The 18087-nt window shown below is 33.4% G+C and overlaps 2 protein-coding genes, 1 long non-coding RNA gene and 1 other non-coding gene across 4 annotated transcripts; all 4 read left to right on the top strand.

Annotated features, from left to right (window-relative positions):
* The first annotated feature begins 363 nt into the window (after nt 1-363).
* On the top strand, nt 364-3872 carry LOC123220290 (malignant T-cell-amplified sequence 1 homolog). Its single transcript, XM_044642402.1, has 8 exons — nt 364-554; nt 1411-1492; nt 1607-1674; nt 1795-1892; nt 2791-2927; nt 3127-3194; nt 3388-3451; nt 3594-3872. The coding sequence occupies exons 1-8, from the start codon at nt 544-546 to the stop codon at nt 3609-3611; spliced, it is 546 nt and encodes a 181-aa protein (XP_044498337.1). The 5' UTR covers nt 364-543; the 3' UTR covers nt 3612-3872.
* A 1648-nt stretch (nt 3873-5520) lies between these two features.
* LOC123220289 (60S ribosomal protein L18-2-like) lies at nt 5521-7447 on the top strand. The gene is made up of 5 exons (XM_044642401.1): nt 5521-5625; nt 5710-5799; nt 5898-6026; nt 6260-6442; nt 7113-7447. The coding sequence occupies exons 1-5, from the start codon at nt 5623-5625 to the stop codon at nt 7269-7271; spliced, it is 564 nt and encodes a 187-aa protein (XP_044498336.1). The 5' UTR covers nt 5521-5622; the 3' UTR covers nt 7272-7447.
* A 735-nt stretch (nt 7448-8182) lies between these two features.
* Nucleotides 8183-10160, top strand: LOC123220291. The gene is made up of 2 exons (XR_006503017.1): nt 8183-9526; nt 9619-10160. It is a non-coding gene; the product is annotated as an uncharacterized LOC123220291 (long non-coding RNA).
* LOC123222216 lies at nt 8502-8604 on the top strand. Its single transcript, XR_006503540.1, has one exon. It is a non-coding gene; the product is annotated as a U6 spliceosomal RNA (small nuclear RNA).
* Nucleotides 10161-18087: the final 7927 nt, after the last annotated feature.

The raw sequence follows: 18087 nt of genomic DNA, 5'->3' as shown, positions 1-18087 counted from the left end.
AATGTTGAAGGTAGGAAGGGTAGGCAGGTGAAGTAATGAAAATGAGGGGAAACAACCCTTTTATATGTAAAAGCAATTTCGGTAAAACGTTTTTTTTTTTTATTTTTAGAATTCAATTATATAAAGCAAGAAAGGATTAAAATGTATAACATTATTTAAAAAAATTAATTTAATTATTTTCTCTATTAAATATCAGTTTAATTATTTATTTATAGAACAAGGCTAGTATTTTTGAAATTATATTTTGGAAAATGTGGTACTATTCTATCTAATAAAGGGTAATGTAGTAAAAAGAAATTGTTGTAATTACAAATTACCCAGACTCGGGTGCAAGATATTGAAGCCCACTTGACATTTCCGCCCAAAACCAAACGAAAAACTCTCTTTCAGCATTTGGAATTTGGATCTCTCTAACACGGACGGACACGACGCTGAACTCGATAGACTAGTTGGCTAAGCGGGCCAACTTCTTTTTGCTTTTGGAGCGAGTCGTAGAACTCCCAAAACTCATTCTTACACATAACCCCTGCACTTCCACCAAGGATGTTCAAAAAGTAAGCTTTCTCTCAATTTTAATCATTTTTTTCTTTTTCGTGTTCTTCTGTTGATTTGGTTAAATGATTGTGACATTTAAGTTCCTATGCACGTTTCAGTTTGTTTTTTCATCTGGGTTAGATAGTTTATTCTTGTTGGTTTGGCTGGATTGTAATTGTTCTAAGGAATTTATGAAAACAGGTTTAACTTTTGTTTCTGTTTTTGTTTTTATGTTAATGCTAGCTGTTAATTTACTTGCAAAACGAAGTGACAGATTAATCACTTGATAATTTCTTATGTATTGATGGTTTATTGTGATAGCGTTGGTGGCAATATGTTTTTGCTAATTTAATTTTGTGGTTTTTATTTGCATCTAAGTTTGATTTTCTGCTAATTGGGTTGCATTTGGTGCTGACATTGAAATTGGTAAAATAATGTATGTATTTGAGGAGGGTTACGTTGTGCACTTGGTGTAAATTTTGGTGTGAGATGAATGTTGTAGGTTTCATTGTTTTGCTAATCATACTGTTGAATTAATCACCTTTGCTTCTGTTGAAAGCATGGCAAATAATATTGTAATTGGGTTTCTATAATTTTGTCGTGAGACATTATTAATAATGGATCAAATAATGGGCTATTAATATTATTAATGTCAGCCCCTAGTAGAAGTGTTATGTTTAGGGTGTTTTGTGCACTAATAGAAACTTTTTTTAGGTTGATATTTGAAGTTGTCTATCATAAGATTTGTAAAGAGTAAAGACCTAACTGCTTTTCCTCCTTTGTCTTCACATGTGCAGCAATTAATTTGCTTAAATACATATATGATTGCTTCTATTGGTAAAAAATTTTAACCTGTTATATTTTGTATTCTTGTAGGTTTTCATCTGAAGATGTTTCCTCACAGAACCAACTCAAGGCATCTGTCCAGCGAAAAATTCGCCAAAGCATTGCAGATGAGGTCATATCTTGTTGCTGTTATTGTTTCATTATTCTGCTTCTAATAATTTAATAGTCTGATTCTATTTTTCGTTTGATATTTTTATTCAATAAAAAATTTTCATTTCTGGTGCAGTACCCAGGACTTGAGCCAGTGTTGGATGATTTGCTTCCAAAGAAATCACCTTTAATTGTTTGTAAATGGTTTGTAACTTTGTCACTCCTGCTTCTGCAATTGCTTATTAGTTCAACTGTTCCTTTGTGAAAGTAATTGTCAGGGCATCGGCTGTATGTTTTTTAACATACTTCTCCTATTCCTTGTAGTCAAAATCATCTGAATTTGGTTCTAGTGAATAATGTTCCATTGTTTTTCAATATTCGTGATGGACCTTACATGCCTACCCTACGACTTCTCCATCAATGTAAGTTGTTGTTTTGTCAACAATATTTTTTTCTCTCATAATTGCATCGTTTTTAATATTAATCATTTTATTAGTCATTGCATGTTTTTAATTCTCTAAAATGTTGGTTCTGATTCATTTATATTTGGATGTAATTGTTTGTGAATTACAAGGAGAAACATGAAAATGAGTTTCCACTTGCTGCTATCTCTATATGTACACAAACAATTTTATTGATAATCAAGTTTAAGGTTCTCCAGAGAAGCATATTGGTGTACAATTTGCCTTTTTAGGTCTAGAATTGTTAGACAATAAGATAAGTCTTAGCTTTGCCATTACAATAGTTTTTGAATTGTTAGACAAAAAGATATCAGGGTCCTTGGCCAAGTCATTCCCTAGTCTATCCTCATGAAAGGTGTTCTATTAACCTTTTGGATAAATTCAAAGTTGCTAAGCTTATTATTCTTACTTTGCATGGAAGGGGAGAAATGACAGGGAAGGAAATAAGGTAGAGAGAAAAAAAAGCAGTAGGAGACCACTACTGCTGTCTTGGCAGGATGTATATGTAGGAAGGGACAAGGATGTGGCAGCTGTCCAAATCACTAATTTCACCTTTCTATCGGTTGAAGGAAGATAGATGGAAATTTCAGGGCAACCGAGCAAAGATGATTAATCTATTGTTTAACTTATCTCTGACGAAGTTTAGCATATAATGTTTAGATTTCTCCTGGCTGCTCATAATCAATCATACCCCTTCAATTACAAGTTTATAGAACTGCAACTAAGATTTAAAACTCTTTCTGACATTGTTCTTGTCATTTACCATCGATTAAAAGTTAAATCTGTCTTTTGAGTGGACCTCACTCTTACAGAAATTCAAGTTGCAGACTATTTATTCTTCTGTATTCTTGATTTACAGATCCAAATATAATGAAAAAACTACAAGTGGACAGGGGTGCAATAAAATTTGTCCTGTCTGGTGCAAACATAATGTGTCCTGGTCTTACATCTCCTGGTGGTGCTTTGGATGAGGAAGTGGAAGCAGAAACTCCTGTGGTACATACACTCCTCTGTCTCTCTTTGTGCTAGTTTGTTTTTGAAATTACTGTTAAGATTCAATCAAGTTACACTGTTTTCTGTTCTAATATATTGCTCAAAGTATTGCTATCTTCTTCATCCTTTTGTTTCGGATGATATATTATGAGAGCAGTGAAATATAGTGTTTTCTTTCTGACGTCAAAATTGATACTCTCAGGCCATAATGGCTGAGGGAAAGCGACATGCTCTTGCTATTGGGTTTACAAAGATGTCAGCAAAGGACATGTAAGTTGTCAAACCTTTTACTAGTATACTTATAACCATAGATGTGTCAAACTGGGTATTCAGATAGCCATTTACCTTTCCTTTTAATAGAAGAATAATGAAGCATAACATGACCTAGGCACAACTCTAGTGCACAGCTCCCTTAGTTGTGGTTGGTATATCCGTAAATTCAACTTATTTTATTGTTTTACAGAAAGGCAATTAATAAGGGCATTGGAGTGGACAATATGCATTATCTCAATGACGGCCTTTGGAAGGTATGCAAACACGGAAGGGTGAAAATTTGGCCTTTTCAGTTGAGCCTATCATACTGCTAAAGCTTGTGAAATGAAAATCTATATGATCTTGTTGAGAACAAGAAAAAATATTATGACTTCATATAATTATTCTGTACTGTAGATGGAACGTCTAGATTGAGGACATTCTGAGCGAGCGCAGCTGCGGTTCCATCCATGCATAGGATAAAGAAAGAACTTGAGAAGTTTTTTGTTTGATCTTTCTGCTGCTTTTTTTCCCCCTCGAACTGTTTGTATCCCTGCTGAAGAGTCATGAACATTTCTCATATGTTGTTTGTACAGTAGAGGATCGACACAATCATATAGATAAACCATTCTATCAATTCAATGTTTTTCCATTTTGTGGACAATCTGGAAATGATATTACATGAATTTGATGCCATTTGAGTTACTAGAAAATGAAAAAATTTGATAGGCCAAAAGACTAATTACCATGAAATGATAAATTTTTTCTTCATAAGTTTGAAAAAACTAAATACCTACTTGTAAAATATTTTTGTTAATGAAATCCATTTAAGGTAGAGATAAGATAGTGATTATACTTAATATTCAATAATTCAATCTTAAAATTATTTATAATTAAGAAAATATTATTTTATAAATCATGAAGGGCCAGAAAAAGAAGTGGCTTTTGAAAATGGGGTCTTGTGTTGACACATAACAAGTCGGAGCACATAAAATAAAGAATTAACGTATCATTTCAAAATGTAAAAGTCAATATATATAATATAATACATTGTTCAATATTTGATCAATGGTCACAATTTGACCGTGTCGATTTATTTTGATAGTATATGTGAAGTAAAGTTAATTTATAAGAGATAATTTGAATAGCAAAAAATGAAATTCAATATATAAGAGGGCATAAGTTTAATTTTTTTTTAATAATATTTCAAGATTAAACTTTTAATTTATCTGATTCAATGATTATGAAATCAATCACTGAACTCGAGATTTGACTTACTTGATATAATTAATTTTGCTTTAAAAGAACAATCAAATTCAGGTGAGATTTCTTGTTACTAAAAAAAAAATAAAAAGTTGACACGTGGAAAATGTGATTATCATTTAACACAATGAAAAATATCTACAAATAATATAAACAATATTTTGGAATCCCTCCATTGGATTGTATAATATATTTTATTTTATTTGTTAATATTAAATATTTAAGAGGTGATATTATTTTAATTCTCTTAAATGATTGTTAGATTAATGAATTTTTTTTAGATGAATTTAACCTATAAAAATAATAAAATAAACTAGTCAACTAAATTGATAAATTCACCTTAATTATATTGATTAAATTTTATTTTTTATATAAAGGGTAATTTTCTACATTCAATTGAACAAAGTATAAATATGTAATTTAAATATATATTAATTTAGGTGGGTATTTTCCTTATTACATTAAAATATGGTAAATCAATAATTTATTTTAAAAATTAACAAAAGACACTAACAAAATTAAATGATGAGTGGATATTTAACTTTTTTTAACTTAATAGGTAAAAATTTGTCATTACAACAAACCTTGGGTGGGAAACAGTCTTTTCAATATTTAGCTTTTTTAAAATTTATTAGTAAGAATTTGCCATTCCAACGAGTCTTTTGGTTAATTTGATATGATGATATAAATGTAGCATGTAAAATGTTTTTATATAAATATTTTTTATATGTTACAAAAAATTTTACAGATATGATAGAGATTTGAATTTAAAATTTTTTTTAAAAAAATTTAATATTACATCAATTTTTTAATCTCTTTTCTCAAGTAGAAGAAATTCCTATAGTTATAAAATAGATGATCTTGGTTAAACATTTTCATCTTTTACACGATAAAAAAATTCTTAGTTACCCAAAAATCACAACTTAAATTATCATACAAAACAATTTCGTTTATGTTCGGACATAACAATATATTTATAAAATCAATTTGAAAATTTTGTCGATGAAATTCAAACAGTGGTGGGCTTGGCCCAATACCGGACCCATGAAACCGAAGATCAAAATGAGGAAACACACAAGACCCAGCCTATAAAGAAGCGCTAAAAACCCTACCTTAATCTTCATGTTCGTTGTCTCACGCCACACTCACAGCAGCCGCGCCATCTACCAGTAGAGCAGTCGCAATGGTCTCTTCATCTCATTATCCTTAGATTCATGTACTCTGTTAACATAATCAACTAGCTTGCTTATTGAAGTCGTTGTTGTTTCAGGGGATCGATCTGGTCGCAGGAGGTAAGAGCAAGAAGTCGAAGAGAACTGCACCCAAGTCCGATGATATCTACCTTAAGCTCCTTGTCAAGGTCCCTTCTTGCTTTTTCGTTTAGTAATTCATCTTTGTTTTTCTAGCTTACTGTTATGCAATTTTTAATTTTTTTGGTTGGCGTCGTTGTGGTAATAGTTGTACCGATTTCTTGTAAGAAGGACGGATAGTAACTTCAATAAAGTGATATTGAAGAGGCTGTTCATGAGCAAGGTCAACAAGCCCCCACTATCTCTCTCTAGGCTTATCCGCTACATGAAAGGAAAGGTTAACGTCTTTCTCTGTGTCTCTCATTTCATATTATATCTTTTGTTAATTTTTTTTCGCAATTAGACGTATTACGTATTAGATTCTATTACGAATTCACATGGAATGGTGTTTCGCAAGTTAAAATGAATTATATTGTATGTTCAGTTGGCATGTGTTATGATGTGAGGTATCTTTAGATCTTAGTTATTTTGTGAGAGTAATGGTGGGTTTTTTTTTTTAAAATGATATAGGAGGAATTCATTGCAGTGGTTGTGGGAACAGTGACGGATGACATTAGGGTTTATGAGGTGCCAGCTTTGAAGGTCACTGCTTTGAGGTTTACTGAGACAGCTAGGGCAAGGATTGAGAAGGCCGGTGGAGAGTGCTTGACTTTTGATCAACTTGCTCTCAGGGCTCCATTGGGCCAGAAGACGGTACGCATTTTAATATGTTTGTATATTTGTATTATTTGCCTGATTATGTGATATTTTGTCTTGAGTACTGTAATTGCCTTTTGTTGGCTTTAGTAAATCAGTGAGGTACCCATGTTGGTTTGGTGATGGGTTGGGTTAAACGTTGCTTGATCGGTGGAAATAGGTTCTCCAGTATTACATGGCCTTGATTTTGTATCATTAGCCTTTAATTTGTTGGGTTTCTAATACTTTCAATTTGTAGCATGTTACCTCATTGTTTACTCGCTTCTTTGTCTACCTCTTTTGGTCTATAAGGGAAACAAACTGGCTCTGTTTATTGATGCTAATGTTATAGAATTTGCGCTAGTTTGGTATCAATAAATTCTTTCTTTGAGTCAGCTTTGTGCACTAAGTGATTATTCTTCCAAATTGTAGCACGTCACTCCATTGCTTACTTAATTTTGTGCTCATTGAGATCAATAAGGGAAGCAAACTGGCACCTGATTATTTGTACTATGGTATTGAATTTCTACTGGCATGTTATCAGTAAATTTGTTGGACATGATAATACATTCGATCATGTTTTTGGTTTTCCTGCATGTTAAAGTAGGTTATGGCAAGTTATCATATTTCTAGAAAATATGTTTAAGCAGATAGAGAGTTATTTTTTTGGTATTTTTTTCATCCACAGGTACTTCTCAGAGGTCCAAAGAATGCTCGTGAAGCAGTGAAGCACTTTGGTCCAGCTCCTGGTGTGCCACACAGCCATACCAAGCCCTATGTGCGGTCCAAGGGAAGGAAATTTGAGCGGGCTAGAGGAAGGAGAAACAGCAAGGGATTCAGAGTTTAAGTTGAATTTAGTGTTGGAGGATTGTTATTTCTTACTGTGTTGCAATCAAAATTTTACTAGACTTGCGTTTAGGTATCTGTGGGGGGGTTCTTGTTATTTAAGATCTATGCTTATGGATGCCTAGATTGAGATATGGTTTTAGTGCTTTAAATTATGAATCAATGTTTTTTAAGTAATGATTTGATGGTTCGGGGGCAATCAAAGTTTACATTTTTTTTTTTTCGAGTCCAATGTTCCTTATAAAATTATACTGGGATTTCCCCCCTTCAAATAGTCAGTGGAATGATAATCCATTCCATGTGCAGGATTAATTTTGAATTAGCATAAGTGACTATTTTGCATACATTAATTACTAACAAATTTATAGTTATTCCAAAACTGGTTTTTGCATTTAGGGTAAAACCCTGACAAAAAGTATCAGGGAAGTATTGGACGCATGGTACTTGGTTCCCAAAATGCGTGTAACGAAAATAGTGATGGATTGATGGTGTTTGTGTTTGTGTTTGTGTTATGTTCTGGTGAACTAACTCCCAATGGGAGCTTGAGTGGTGTTAGTTTAGGATATCGAAGAAGGAGGTTTTGAATACTAGACTCAGTGAATCTATATCTAAATCAATTTTTGGCTTACCATGTGGAGTTGTGGTTGTGGGTTCAATTATTAAATATGAATACTTACTTGATATAATCGGCATAGTTATGAAGGAGAGGACTGGTTCGAAAAGAATTGTGATTCCTGGAATAGGGGGTTCCAGCCAGAGTGATGGGTATGTGCAGTTCGCTTTTATAGACTGGACAGAACCCCCAATATTATCCTACATTTACATTTTACAGCTCAAGTAGCTCACTATTCTCTCACTTTGTTATAGCACTCTCCTTCCTCTCAATTTTTTACTATTTCTTTTATCCAAGATGTCACCTCAAAGTCAACATCAATCCGAAACACCAGCCTTACAATGGGTTCCAATGACGTTATCAAATCGATAATAACAGGAAATTTCAAAAGAAATAAAATTAATGTAGTATAGATTCGTTGGGCTCTGGGCCCAAAATTAACAACGGAGGGTACGACGAGTCGTATTCAATCATATAACTCAATTCAATTCAAATTCAAAAGCAGGTCTAGTGACGTGTAGAATGAGTGATCTAGTTGGAAACCAACTATCCCTCCCACATCGTTCAGTTGAGAAATAGCTAAACATTTTATAAGCAAAGGCAAGGTCACTAGTGGTCGTCTCTTCGGAGACATCCGATAAAATTGGAACGATACAGAGAAGATTAGCATGGCCCCTGCGCAAGGATGACACGCACAAATCGAGAAATGGTCCAAATTTTTTTACCTTCTGAATATTTGAGCTGGGTTTCTCACAATGGTTTGATTTTGAACCGGGTTTGATTATTTTGTATGAATTTATTTTTGAGCTGGGTTTCTCACAATGGTTTGATAATTTTGTAAATTTTCAGCTGGGTGGTTTATTTTGAACTGGGTTTGATTATTTTGTATGAATTTTTAGCTGGGTAGTTTGATTTTGAAGTGGGTTTTGTTTGATTATTTGGTTTGAATGTTTGGGTTTCTAGGTTTTTGTTATTTGATTGTTGCATGCTAAATTTAATTAATGGGGTTGTGGGTGTTATTGGATTGGCGTTTCTGAAATATCTTTTTAACAGAATTTGACCGCCCTTTAATAACTCATTTCGCCATGGCTTCTGTATCTCTTCATGCTGTTTGTTTTCAACACACAAATATTGAAGTATAAGCAATAATATATTGATAGGATCTATTTATTTTAAGCTCACCAGTTTTTCACTTCTGTGGAAGCCCTTTCATAAGCCTCTGATGAGCTCAGCTCTAATTTTTTTCTTTTCTTCATAATGATTGCCTTACAAATTTCTATTTCTGTTCTTAATTGCTGATGAACATAAACTGTTGTTTGCAGTGACTTATATTTAGAGTGGTTGCATTCATTGGATAATTTTCTTGGGTTCCTTGTGAAAATTACAATTAACCAGTTTTTCTTTAGTTGCTATCCTACCTTTTTGGTAAGATCCATATCACTAAACTTAGAATATTTGTATGAGGCTTGAAGGTCATCGATGAGGTATTTCACAGTGCAGATGGTTGATGTTTCATAAATTATTCTGTTTAATGCAATTTGATTCCTTGATTTACAGTTTGACTTGGTTATTCTGATATTCCAATGTAAACAGAATATCACTTACATTATTTGCCAACTGATACTGACACAGCAAATATAAAGGTCAATTTGCATTTCCAACTTCTGTGAAATTAAACTGGCCATTGGAGAAATGCATATTATGGAACTCTTATAACCAAGGTTTATGAACGCAGGCCCCAGGGAGAGAGCTTCAAAGGGGATGCAACTTGAAGAGAGAGTGGTTCAGAGTTATCAATTTCAACAGTTCAAGAGGATGACATGTGGTAGGCTATGAGTGGAGAGAATCATGAAATGATAATAAAAGGGGAGTGTAGAGTGATGGGGTTGGTGCTTTAGAGTCAGTTCCCATGACATGATAATAACAGATGACACAAAAGGGAGATTAGGCACCCCTAGAGACAACAAGCACACTTGACAGTAAATTGGTTGGGCAGTTATGAGAGGAGCAAGGATAACATAGAGAGTTTGAAGAGGAGGATGAATCAAGCAGGAAAACTGTCGAAAACAACTGGGGGAGAAACCTAGTCTCCCGAATACCAAGCGTGGAGAGGGTGTAGCTGCTCTTTGTTATTTTAGCAATTGCCTTGGGAGGAGCTAGCACCTCTGTTACAAGCATATTTCATTTCTCTATACTCGATTGCTATTGTTTTGTCGTTTTGCAAAACTTAAGATGTAGTGTTAGATTGGAGATATATCTAAATTTCACTTTGGTTTAGACTAGAATATTGTTTGTTTGGGTGGAATATGATCAGATACAGCACAGAAAATTATTCTTTCAAACAGAATATTATCAAATCAATAAATCCTGCCTATGCTGCCACCATCAGGCAAAGGCCCTCCACTGGATGTTCTGCAACACTATTCAAGCCAACATAAGTTGACCCACCAAAGGACTTCCAATAATTAGTGCAAACTGTTGAACAAAATAGCCTTCAGAAATCATCTTCATTACGTCCTATTGTTACAAAGGTTAATTTATCTCAATGGAACCATTGCAACCTTGCAGAAGAATCCCATGACTGCACAGGCAGGAGGCTTGGATGAGGCAAATCAATAGCAGAAGGCCAAGCAAAATTCCACGGCTCTTCCACCAAGTTGCCAGCAAGACAACAGGCATACAATGCTGAAAAAAATATACACAATTCAGTTAAAAATGGCCCAAGTGATTTGACATCACTATCTTTGAGCTCGCTACAATCATCTGTCTCATAGTTTAACTGACAAATCAAGACGCCGTAAGGAAATAAATATATCAACTATTTCTTGACAAAAATATTTCAATGATATTATTAGATCATCAAAAACCAGAGAAGTCCAGCAACCAAGAATTAATTGCGATCTGTAACTCTGGAGGGATTCAGCATGATTCAATAAAGAGCTTCCGGCACTCTTTCCAGTATTTTCAAATTTTAGAGGCTTCACCCTAACTAATGGTTTTATTTTGTCTACAAGAAAACATCTTTTGTTCTTTATGACCTGAATGGTTTCTGACATTACTTCTTTTTTATTTTCTAACCAGAGACACTTAACTCATAAGATTCCTATTGTTATGGAATGATCTTTCTGCGATTCAACAACAATGGATGGAGTGTATTTACTCTTTTTAACGTTTTGGAAACCACTATCATTTTATTAGTCATAATTATTACATTTACTCAAATGTCATTCCTTTACAGTAGATATGAACAGTGAGTTGGAAATCATGGGAAGATTATAACACAAGAATGTTGAACTCTTATTATCTTTTTGTAAGCCATTTCATTTATATTAGCATCTACACTATGAATAGGGTTGGATACGAATCGAACCGAGTTCGAACACCTCTTAGCTCGAATAAAAAATAGTTCAATTTGAGTTCGGTTCAAATTCGTCAAGCCAAAATTAAAGATAATTCGAATTTGGTTCTAATGAAAATAGTATGGTTTGAGTTCAATTTGAGTTTGATTTAAATTTATAGTTCAAATTTATAATTTAGATATGTGACTCAGATTTGTAGTTTGAAGTTAGACTCATTAACAAAACGACATCATTTAACAATTATTTAATATAATTCAAATCGAGCTACAAGCTAAGTTTGAATCAAATCAAATCATCTATTTAGCTCACAAGCCAAGCTGAGTTGAACTTTGTATAACTCAAGTTTGGCTCAATTTTAAAACAAATTAAACTTCTTAACTCGAATTCAGATCATATTTAAAGTAAATTAATTCGAACCGAGCCGAATCAAGTTGAGCCAACTTTTGAGCCCAAACTAGCTCGGTTCAAGTTTAACCCTAACTGTGAACCTAGGCTCTTAAATGGTTTTTTGATTAAACCATGTAAAAATTATCAATGTTATCAATTTTTATCTTAACTTATCATATTCTAAGACATAAATCTCATTAATTTGGTGTAGTTACCGTTAGTGCAATTTTCAACATTGATAATAGTCATGACTTAAAGCATATAAGGTTGGCAATGATACTTCCAGCATGGCTAACAAAGAATGACAAGTTATCTTTCTAAAATTCTACAATATTTTACTCAAAACTTCATTTCCAAGCCTCTTGAGAATGCCTATATCAATGAATGTGTATATCAGTATATGCAGCTACCCACATGTATAGTAATTTGAGAGTACCTATGAACAGTAAGTTGTGACTGACTGCAAAGGCTAACTTTCTTAGGAATTCAAATAATCTAAACAGTAGCTAATTATAGTTTAAAACAAGTAAAGAAATGTGTTATCTTAACGTGTCATTTCCATTTGACCCAATTGTTAGATGTAACATGAACATTCTTATAAAACACCAAAAGGATATATGATTAGAAATAATTAAAATATACTTTTTATAGAAGGGATTGACAAAATCAAAGTATATATTTATTTGGTATTGGATACACAAAAGAAAGAGGGATTACTTTATAATCAATCTTGTGTTTGATGTCGATGTCACTTTCAATGGTGACAAAAGAACCATAACCCTACCCCAAGGATTCGCGTTGCAAGATTTCTCAAGCAGAGGGTTTGGGTTTGAATTGTATTGATCATATGACTGAAAAAACTTTAAATTATCTGTGCATTGATTATAGATTCAATTATTATACATCAAATGTTAATTTTATATAAAATCACATTGTTTCTCTTTGTTAAAATGCTCATGAAAATATTGGCCCTTAATTAGAATTCTCAAGGAGCCTAAATGCATACAAAAATCTCACTTCTGATTAATGGGATGATGAGATGATTGAGCTGTTGTCATTAAGCTATCTCAAATCTTAAGCACACAAAACAACACTCGTTGTGATCCTTCTATTTAGATAAAGTGTCAACCACTTGGTATTTTGGCTCAAGGCCATACAACCATGACAAAATATAGCACACACAACACAACGTATATCACTTATACTATAAATTTAATACACATCTAAGTAGCAATATCAAGCTTGTGACATTGCACTGCCACAGTACCCTTCAACCATACTATAAATTTATTTACACATTTCTTCTCCGTACCTTCTTAGCAACTTTTCTTCGGCCCGCAATCGTCGGTATAAATATGGTGAGAATCGGTAGATGATCCGGAAGGATTCCCATAATTTTTATAACTATGGTTCACCTCATCTGAACTATCATCAGTACCACTGATGTTGCCTTCGTTATCATTTTTAACAGCAACTAATGGCTCTGAATCAACGATGGCACCATTGCTAACAGCATCTAGCTTTCTCCCAGGTTCAATGTTGTATGAAGTCTGGGAATCAGATTTCTCATTTTTCACCTCTAAATTAAATTTTCTGGCTTCAACCTGGAGTTTTTGTGAGACCAATACAAGGACAAATAGAACTACCAAGTACTGTCTTCATGATTATAACCTATATATAGCTTAAAACAATATAAGATTAATGATTACTTGAGAGTCAAGATAAAATAATAATAATATATGAAAGCAACTTCAACACGAATGAACTAGGACATACCCTTACTTCTTTCTGTTTAAGCTTTCTTGATATGGAAATGGGATGGTGAATCTTTCTTCCAAAGAAGAGATTATATAGGCTAAATATATTGCTTAGTGGGAAAAAAATTAGTGGACTAATCACAATTATTTCACCTAATTCGAAGGACATCACCAAGTGTGCTTCAAAGTGGCCATTATAGAAGTAATCATGGTAAGGATAAAACATCTATGAAATTTAGTTATCATAGTGTGAGGTTGATATGATTTTTCGTCTTTTTTTTTTTAATGTAAAACAGTTTGCTTAGGTTTACATAATGACATACAGTTATATTCACTAGAATGGTCATTAGTGGATGACAAGTATAATGTCATTAAAATAATGAATCATCTTTGAATTTCCCTATGAATTTTGGCAGAGTAAAAGCATGGCATTGAAGAGAAATGTGATGGGTAAGGTGATAACATGGGTATAAAAACCATGCATTTGGTCATTTCTCAGGAACACAGCACCCCTAGTTTTTGTCCCTTTGGACTCTTTAAGTCCAAACAATTAGCTAGTGTAAAAACTCAATCTTGACTTCGAAGGTTAGTAAAACTAGTAGAATATTAAAATTTTAATAAAGAAATCTTGAATTCAAGTCTTTATCACGTTTGTGAAACTTTAATTTATTTGATATAATGATTATGGGTCCAGTTATTATGATTCGGGTTTATCCCTCCAACCAATACGACAAGGTCCCCGGTTTCAAACTCTTGATAAATTCACTTTGATATCCTCTGCAAACCATAGGGAGTGTTTGTGTCATTGGAACTCTTGACCTTTAGAACTCCTCCCTAATAATAATTAGAAGCATCACTCTCTATTATCAATTATAGTTACCAATTAAACAACCAGGTCTTAACCATGAAATTACTGTCACCGCCACCTTCTTCTTTGTCTCATAAAACCACACTCTTCTCTTCAAACGCAAAACTTTTGAACCCCACTTCAATCTCAAACCCTTTTTATCAATGCAGAGTAAAGCGCAGAGTTTTTACACAAAAAATGGTAGTAGTAAAAGCATGTGCAACAAAAGTTGAGCAGATCGAACGATATGAATGTTTCATAAAGTGGTTCAAGTGAGCGGGGGAAAGTGTCAGCTGTATTGTTTGATATGGATGGGGTTTTGTGTAGTAGTGAGAAGCCTTCAAGAAGGGCTGGTGTGGATGTTAGTGCAGAAATGGGAGTTCATGTTACAGTGGACTGTGCACCTTTCATAGGAAATGGTAAGAGCTAATTAATAGTCACTAATTACTTTTGCATTTTAGCTCATCTAGTTGATCGGGCGATTCTTCTTCTTCTTTTTTTTTTTTTTTTTAATCTTGCTTGTCTTTTCATAAATGGTTGGCATTTGAAGATGGTATATCTGGAGAAGGTCATTAATATACCATTAAACTACATATTTCAATAAGAAGATGGTATACTCATTACTTGCCTCTGGTTTTTCAATGCTTGCTGTATGCAAAACAAAATTCAGGAATAGAATTTCCGGGACTCAGGTAGGTAATCTAATTAATGACAAATTTCATTATCCTAATTACTTTTTCCTGCAATTAAAGATTGGCTAATGTAATGTCGCTGTAAAACAGTGTAAAAGCAAAGGCCTAAAAGTTGCTGTTACATCTAGTGCTGATGGCATCAAGGTTGATGCAAATTTAGCTGCTGCTGGTTTACCAGTGTCAATGTAGGCTAATCCAATCATGGGCTAAGTTTCTCAAGTTGACAAAGCACAATCAATTAAGCACATGCATGCTATGGTTTTCATGTTACAAATATAAAGTTGTTGCCATCAGCTTGAGTTAATTCAATTTACTTCAAACAGTTAATTGGTAAATCTAATAGGCAGGCTCATTGTGATTTCATTCTCAGTTACGTTTTTGTCAATCCAGAAGCAGGACCAATTAACCGAATTTGTAACAGTATAAATAGGTGGATTGGGTGTTTGGGAAGAGAACCATAGAGGATTCAAATTAATGTTGACTAGGGATAGATTGATTAGTGGTCTTAATTGTCATATTTTCATTCTTTAATTTTTTTTAATTAATTAAAATAATTATTTTTCAAGGGGTTATACAAAAATAATCCTCAACTCAGCTTATATTTTTGTAACCAACATATTTGGGTTAGATGAAATTACTTCGTATAAAATTGATTTAGGTTGACCAATTTCAAAACCCACATACACCGTCTTTGTTGAACATACCACTTATTTCGTCATAGATCTTAAAGATTTAAAAGAATTTTAATGTACATAATAGGTACAAATATTAGTACATCATTTCTCTTTTTATTGCTTAGGGTGTAGGAAATTAATTATGTTTCATTGATAATGAAGATGATATTGATATGCATTTAAAGCTTTTCGATTTTAAGGTTTTATTTGGGTTATAAGTGTGGATATTATTATAAGTGAAGAAGGTTAGAATCAAGTAATAAAAAAATCAGATATGAAAATCCGTCATATTAAAAACCAAATTATTTAAACTAATTTTACTTGAAGCTCTCCCTGGGATCTATCCAATATATTTTTGGGTTGCACAATTGTTTAACGCTACACAATTGTACCATGCTTATTAAAACGACTAGTTATGCCTTCTATACCAAGCGTACCATCTAAAGAATGCCCGATAGTATATTGTAATATTATCTGGAAGTCCTTAGTAAAACTTTTACAATGGTTTACATTTGGGAGACCATGATGGAACAGGGTTTGTCTTTTGCACAAAGGATGGTCAAATTTATATTGCAGATGGCTACAATCACAAGGTAATTAGCTAATGGATAAAGATATTAAAAATATTTAAACAACTGTGGCCTGCCAATAATTTTTTGAATGTTCTGATGATAAATTTAAAGCTGCTTCATGAATGCTCTTGATACAGCACCATGGGCTCTCATTGAAAGTAGATCACATAACTCATAAAAGAATGTGAATTATAGCTTAAGCAAAGCAAACTACTTGATTTTTCAGCTCTTTTATGGTGAATTTTCCGATCAAGAAGCTGGGTCCAGCTAGTAAAAGGGTCAGTGCCCTAGCAGGGACTGGGAAATCTGCTTTCAAGGATGGAACAGCCTTAGCAGCTCAGATTAGAAAAGTAGTCTGTATCCTTCTTACTGAATTCTGCTCATACCGGTGGCCAAAAATTCAGCAAATGTTGTTTTGAAGGAATTTTAATTTCAAAAAAATCTATATCTCTTGCTCAACTGCATTACATATACTTGTTTGTTGTGTCACAGTTGCAATAAGTTGCACATGGAAAGGCAATGCTTTGTTACCTGCATTGTGGAATTTCAGACACAATGAAACTGAGTTTCTTTCATTAGTTCATAAAGCAATTTCTTAGCTATTATGGGCCATTAGATTAAAATGAAAGAATGCATAATCCAAGTAGCATCTCCTATTTTGAATTTTGTCACATCCACATTTTTTGAATTATTATAATGAAGCTCTTTCATCCTTGTTATTCCATTTCAAACCCAAAAAGAACTAAATTGTTAACCTAATGAACACAAATGAAAGGCTGAGGGTGTTTATTTCACTCTCCAAGTAAACTACATCACTATTCCCGATTTTGTGATTGCCTGAAATTTCACTTTTAATGCATTTTCTGTTTCTTTCAGCTTTCAGAGCTATCAGGAATCATCGAAGCAGAAAATGGTGATGCTAGTCCATCTTCTCTGTTTCATTAACCACTAGCTTTTTTCAAATTTTCTGTGGACATTTTAACTGACTGTGATTCGCTGTGCCTTTGAATAAATTATCAGAACTACTTATTCAATGCGTTTGTTGTTCAATTTTCAGCAAGGCTTCTCATAGGTGATACAAACAATAGGGTCATCAGATACCTAGACTTGAAAAAGGAAGAACCTGTACTTCTTATTCTAGAGCTTAAAGAAGTTCAGCCTCCTGCTTCCAGATCCAAATCGCCAAAACTGACTCCAGAGGCGATCATTGGCTGTCACTTAGACCATTGTAGTTGATGGCGGCATATCCAATTAAGGCAACCTCAGTACTAAAATTTCATTACCTGAAGAGTGCCATTTTTCAAAGGTAAAGATACACTTAGTCACCTGAGGTTCCAACATTTTCATTTCTTCCTTACCAGATTATAATTCTTTGCTTTCTGTTACAAAATTTAGGGAGAGCACCTAGTAAATTCAGCATTGAAGTTGATCCTGAAAATTCTGCTGTTGTTGATCCCTTGGATGGCTATCTTAGTCCAGATGGATCAGCAGTATTTCACTGCAAGATACTGTCTCCATCAATGAGTAAAATTACTCAGTTGCAAGGTATGCCATTTTTCCGTGTTATTTAAGTCAAATTGCCCCCAGAGTCAATATCTAAACCAGTGGAATAAAGGTTGTTTTGGTAACCATGAATTTAACCTGGTTCGTTCCCATTGTAACACTGCAAGCTCATACCTCAAATTTCGGGCCCTTTATAATTCCTAATGTTCACTCATTGGACATAATTTTAAGGACATTCAATTTGAATGAGGTAAACACCAGAGATTTAGCTGTAGTAGGGCCTGAAGTTTAAATGGGTTGATTGAAACACCATTTGCATATTATATTTATGATGAAGTAATCACTTGCTTTAATCCTGTAAAAGATATATAATATTTCAACCAATGAGAATAAGTAACAATGGTTATCCTTTA

This window comes from Mangifera indica, chromosome 7 (assembly GCF_011075055.1).
Source record: "Mangifera indica cultivar Alphonso chromosome 7, CATAS_Mindica_2.1, whole genome shotgun sequence".
NCBI classification, from domain to species: Eukaryota; Viridiplantae; Streptophyta; class Magnoliopsida; order Sapindales; family Anacardiaceae; genus Mangifera; species Mangifera indica.
The sequence above is the reverse complement of the archived record's forward strand: the minus strand, read 5'-3'. Positions and strand labels throughout refer to the sequence as shown.

What these genes read in the sequence shown, in the direction of transcription:
- LOC123220290 (XM_044642402.1), top strand. An exon ending in GCCAAAGCATTGCAGATGAG is followed by an intron (nt 1,493 to 1,606) that starts GTCATATCTTGT and finishes TTTCTGGTGCAG; the next exon opens with TACCCAGGACTTGAGCCAGT. An exon ending in AAGATGTCAGCAAAGGACAT is followed by an intron (nt 3,195 to 3,387) that starts GTAAGTTGTCAA and finishes ATTGTTTTACAG; the next exon opens with AAAGGCAATTAATAAGGGCA.
- LOC123220289 (XM_044642401.1), top strand. An exon ending in ACCTTAAGCTCCTTGTCAAG is followed by an intron (nt 5,800 to 5,897) that starts GTCCCTTCTTGC and finishes TTGTGGTAATAG; the next exon opens with TTGTACCGATTTCTTGTAAG. An exon ending in CTCCATTGGGCCAGAAGACG is followed by an intron (nt 6,443 to 7,112) that starts GTACGCATTTTA and finishes TTTCATCCACAG; the next exon opens with GTACTTCTCAGAGGTCCAAA.